Source organism: Habropoda laboriosa, unplaced genomic scaffold, assembly GCF_001263275.1.
Source record: "Habropoda laboriosa isolate 0110345459 unplaced genomic scaffold, ASM126327v1 scaffold426, whole genome shotgun sequence".
Classification (NCBI taxonomy): Eukaryota; Metazoa; Arthropoda; class Insecta; order Hymenoptera; family Apidae; genus Habropoda; species Habropoda laboriosa.
Genome location: NW_017100542.1, coordinates 3920 through 9396, shown reverse-complemented (window position 1 = coordinate 9396; position 5477 = coordinate 3920). Strand labels below are relative to the sequence as shown.

At 33.6% G+C, this 5477-nt stretch overlaps 1 protein-coding gene across 1 annotated transcript in view; it reads right to left on the bottom strand.

The window, feature by feature from the left end:
- LOC108576559 (cytochrome P450 302a1, mitochondrial-like) overlaps positions 1-4441 on the bottom strand; it is an 18118-nt gene extending 13677 nt beyond the window's left edge. Inside the window, exon 1 of the mRNA XM_017939573.1 lies at positions 4328-4441. Coding sequence (XP_017795062.1) covers positions 4328-4441 — 114 coding nt within the window. The remainder of the gene's footprint in view (positions 1-4327) is intronic.
- Between the last annotated feature and the right edge of the window lie 1036 nt (positions 4442-5477).

Here is a 5477-nt window from a genome sequence, read left to right as displayed (position 1 = left end):
GAAAAATATCATCTGTTTGGGCTTAGAACTTTATTTTATAATATAGTTATTGGGCTATGAACTCTTTAAGATTATTGTAGTGTTTAAGCAGTGACAATCTCTGTACTTCCACTTACTTGTCTTTTTAGTATACATATGAAGTGGTAGATTACAAATTTCTTTTTACGTAATATCACCAAATGTCCTAGCTTCTGATAATAATATAGCATTGTATTTCTTTAATTGGACAATTTAATTGTGTGATTATATTTATGTAATAAACTATTAGAATTTAAGTTAGCAGGCAAAATTAAGACACGTTTACATTAATTATTATATCTTATTCCACAATTTAAATGTATTAATATCTCACTATATGTCTTGTCACTATCTATAGAAAATAATTTGAAATAAAAGGATGTCTTTTTACTTTTAATTTGTTCTTAGGAATTATAGGACCCTTCCTTTAATATTGATGTATTAATTAGTAATATCTTGCAATATAAGCACTGATCTTTAACAATATTTTTAATTTTTTACTTTTTAGAATTTATGAATGTTTCATAAATCATTTAATATTTTGCTATCATGCTTTTATGCATAAAATGTTCAAGATGATTTAAAATACGATTTTAGAATGATTTCAATTACATAATTTTTTAAATTAGAATTTACGATGTCCTTCCCTTTATTTTTCAGGTGCTAGAGTAATTTTGGCTTGTCGTGATATTAACAAAGCAGAAGAAGCAGTGAATGATATAAAAGAAAATACTCTAAGGTATTTAAAACCTATGATTGCTTTTACAAGTAAATGTTTAACAATGAAAGTGTATGTACATACAATCCTGGAAAAACCTATTGGAATGAGCTTTCCTGTAATTATACACAGTGGTCTGGAAACCCGCTTTTGTTGCCAAAAATCAATTTTTCAAAAAAAGTTTTTTTGCTATAAAGTAACAACCCTTCAAAGCTTCAAAATCAAAAATATTATTCATTTCAGATAATTCTGTGATCAGATATGGCGTCATGAAGATAAAATCGTAAAGTTGAAAATGAAATTATACGTTCTAATTACTCGTTATAGGATATCAAAATGCAGCTTTATATGACGGTTTTATACATATCAGCAGATGTATTTCAAGTATTTAATCCTATTGTACGCATTTTTGAATTTATGTATAAACAGTGCAAAATTTATAACAATTTAAACTTTGTTTTGAAATTGGTTTTTAAAAAATGGTTAAAAGTAATAGATATGGGTTTTTTCTATATGACAGCTTAGACATTTATAAAGGAGAGAGTGCAAATTTTAAATGCATCGGCTTGCAACTTTTAAATCTATCCGGATCTTAACAAATAGATGACCAAGGTATTGCAATAGTGTTTAGGACGTGAATGCTATACGTTCACACGCAACGCGACGTTTAAGTATCACTTGGTCTGAAAATGTTTTATATTTTTATATATACATTTCGTTGTTTATTGTATTTTAATTATATTAATTACATTAATTATATTTTTATTGAAAAAAAGCTATATAAAATTGTTTTTAATTTTGGCCACAAAAAGTTGCTTTCCAAACCACTGTGGCCATAGTAGGACTAGTGGACATTGTAGTCTCAAGTATTTATAAGAAACTGAATCTCATCACTGAGGGATATATGTTAAATAGTATTTTCAGATCTAATTAATAGTTTCTCTAAGCCACTGATAGTACCATAATTAACTACTTTGTGTAGACGTGGATGTTTGGAGTCTGAACTCCCATGTTGGCGTTCTTACTTTTTACTTTTTTACTTTTTAAAAATTTTTGTTATATACAGTGTGTTCCAGCTAATTTGATCACCTCGAATATCTACTAAACGGTACACTTTATGAAAATTGTAAGACATGCAATTTAAATGGTGTCGAGAGGCACATCTCATAAGGTACGTGCTGTTTCTGTGAATGGAGGCGTTTCGAAGATTTCAAGGTTACCTTGATTTTTTTAAATGAAATGACCTATTTTTTGCATCGTAAATCGATAGAGTATTAAATTCTGAATAAAAATATATTGACCTTGATATGTCCTAAATCTAATAGTTAACGAGATATTAACGAAATAATTTTCAATATATACTTACTACCTGGAAGCTAAAGTAGGTGCTCGAACTGATATTCCTCACCTTCAATACAATGTGTTCACGTGTTAATGTTTATCAACAGAAATGTTCTCAGTTTATTGCGTATTACAATCGCTTTCGTAATGTCTATGGTTCAGTATTGTAGAAGATATCTTCGATGTGCGTTCACGATTGTTGGAAAAGGATAATTTAAAATGAAATACAGTAATAATGAGTGTGTAGATATGCTGAAAAATATCCTCAGCGTTATCAACCATCTCGATGTGTGTTTGAGAGACTTTGTTAATGTTTTCGAAAAACTGGTGCTTTCCATGTCATTAAACGTAACCGTACCAAACCCGTTGTTAATAAAGATAATACTACTGCTATTGTAGCAGTGGTAACACAAAATCCATGTGTCGGTACGCGACAATTTACACGTAGTTCTGGAATTAGTTCAACTAGTGTACATCGAATTCTCCAAACTGGAAAGTTTCATCCATATCATCTGCAACTTCATCGGGAGATATATGGAACATGTAACTTTGAAAACCGTGTTCAATTTTGTCAGAACAACAAATAGACAGAAATGATTCTTTTCTACAAAATCTTTTATTTACGGATGAAGGGACGTTTACAAATCATGATCATGTTAATTTAAAAAACATACATTATTGGTCACAAAGCAACCCTCACTGGATTAGAGAAGTTCATCATCAACGACAATGGAGTCAATGGAGCACCTACTTTAGCTTTCAGGTAGCAAGTACGTATTAAAAATTATTTCGTTAATATACCGTTAACTATTATGTTTAGGACATATGAAGGTCAATACATTTTTATTCAGAATTTGATACTCTACCGATTTACGATGTAAAAATTAGGTCATTCCATTAAAAAAAATTAAGGTGACCTTGAAATCTCCAAAACGCCTCCACCTACACAAAAGCACGTACCTTGTGAGATGTACTCCTCGGCACCATTTAAATTCCACGTCTTACAATATTCATAAAGTGTACCGCTTAATAGTTATTAGAGGTGATCAAGTTAGCTGGGACACCCTGTATATTACTATATGTAGAAGTAATTTAAATGTGTTTGTACATTGAAGCTCGGTGTAGACGAGCGATGCGATGTTGAGATTTCGCAGTGGTGACGCTGTGTGTTTTTTTAGGTTTCTTTGCAAATTTATTGTAGAAATTTAGAAACAGTTATTAACATACACAATAACAGATCACAAACAGCCCCGATAAATCGAGGCCCAATGGATAATCATAATAATTAAGTAAAAACGTATTTTCTATACCAAAAGAAGCTTTTTATTTATAGAAGTTTTATTTCCTTTTATAAGGAAATTTAAGGAATTTCGTGTCACCGAAAAGTCCAAGTCCAATAATGAATAATCTTATGTACAATGTGTAAAAAGGTCATGGTCATGGCTTTAGGGGATGAATCTGTACCTCTGGATCGGTGGACATTTAATAAATGTCATTGAATGAAAATTAATGTTAAATTTTTTTTTTTACATCAACGTATTCTGCTCGACAAGAAGAGAAAAAGTTTGAAAAGATCCATATGCCATAAACAAATAGTTTTCGAGATAAACGTTGATAATCTTTTACCACGATTTGATTGTGTAGAGTTATACCTGTAGATTAGGACCTACGACCGCATAGGACCTAGTCGCGCAGAACAAACCGCGTACACAAACGACTTCACTTGATTCAGTCCTGCCTTCGAATCAGTGCATTCTTTGTGTCCTTCAAACCTCCCTCAAACCGAAGTTCCTTTATAAGTGGTATTTTTGAAGACGATAGAAATATTACCCTATTTAAATAATTCTCATTGGGAAATGATATTCGTATTAAGGATCCTTCGGGATTTAGGAACATAAAGAAACTGAAAATTAAGTACATAATAGGAAATGATCAAAAAGTTGCCCTTTGCAAGCCACAACCTTCTGCCAGCGATTCTCCTACTTAAAGTCAATTTTCGGAATGGTCAAAAGTTGCCGCGTCGTATTTCGTTTTATGTTCTCTGCGTCCTCAAATTTTTTTCCTTTTAGAGGATTTTTCAATTTGGGGAACAGCCAGAAGTTACAGAGATCCAGACCCGGACTGTACGGACTGCGTGATGTCGTGTTTCATCAGAAATTTCTGGATATGGTGTGATGAATGGGCGGGTGCGTTGTCATGGTAAAGCATTCAGTCACCATTTTTCCACAACTTAGACCGTTCCTTTCTTACTGACTCATGTAATCGCTTTAGAACTTCCAGATAATATTCCTTGTTCACCGTTTGACCTTCTGGAGCATACTCATGCTGAACAGTACCTTTCAGGTCAAAGAAAAGTGTGAGCATTATCTTGACTTTGCTTCGACTCTGACGCGATTTCTTCGGTCGTGGCTCTTCACGCGTCTTTCACTGCGAAGATTGGACTTTTTTCTCAGTGTCATAGCCAAAGACCCATGGATTCATCGCCGGTAGTGACGTTTTTGAACATATCAGGGATTTTTCTAATTGTTTCCAAGTTATCCTGGGCGACCTCTACTCGATAATCCTTTTGATGTTCCGTCAGCAGCCGCGGAATGAATTTTGCTGCCATGTGTTTCAAGGCCAAAACGCTTAAAAACTCATTAAGTGTTAAGCGTTTCTCCTGATCGTAAAGTTAAATACGTGTTAGGAAAATAAAATGTTAGAATCCTCAAAAATAGCAAATTAGTCGACCGTATCATAAACTTAGGGCAATCTGTTGCTCGAACATACTGATTGGTATTGATTCTTGATATTTTCCTTGTATGGTTTAGACGACTTATTTTTATCATTTTATGGGTCATTTCCAAAACCTCATTTGATAATACTCCAATAGGGAGATCAAATATTGAAATTATATCAGTCCTATGTATAGGGTGTAAAAAAATTAATGGTCACGGCTTCAGGGGGTGAATCTACACCCTTGGATCGGTGGACATTTATAAAAAAAATTTCCGCAAAATTGTTTATAACATTGAAAATTAATGTTAAATTTTTTTTTTACATCAACGTATTCTGCTCGACGAGAAGAGAAAAAGTCTGAAAGGAGTCATATGCCGCAAACAAATAGTTTCCGAGATAAACGTTGATAAAGTTTGGCAACGATTTGATTGTGTAGAGCTATACGTATAGGACCTACTGATCTACAGTCTACTAACACTCTGCCATTTGGTAGGATCTAGCCGTGTAGGACACGCTCGGTATATTGGTGTGCGTTCCCCCACACGAACGCCGTTTAAAGGGACAGCAAGGTCTAACTCGAAGGCCAGGCCCGAACCAAGCGGCGTTTAAACGGCGTTCGTATGGGGGAACGCACGCCAATATACCGAGCGTGTCCTACACGGCTAGATCGTACCAAATGGCA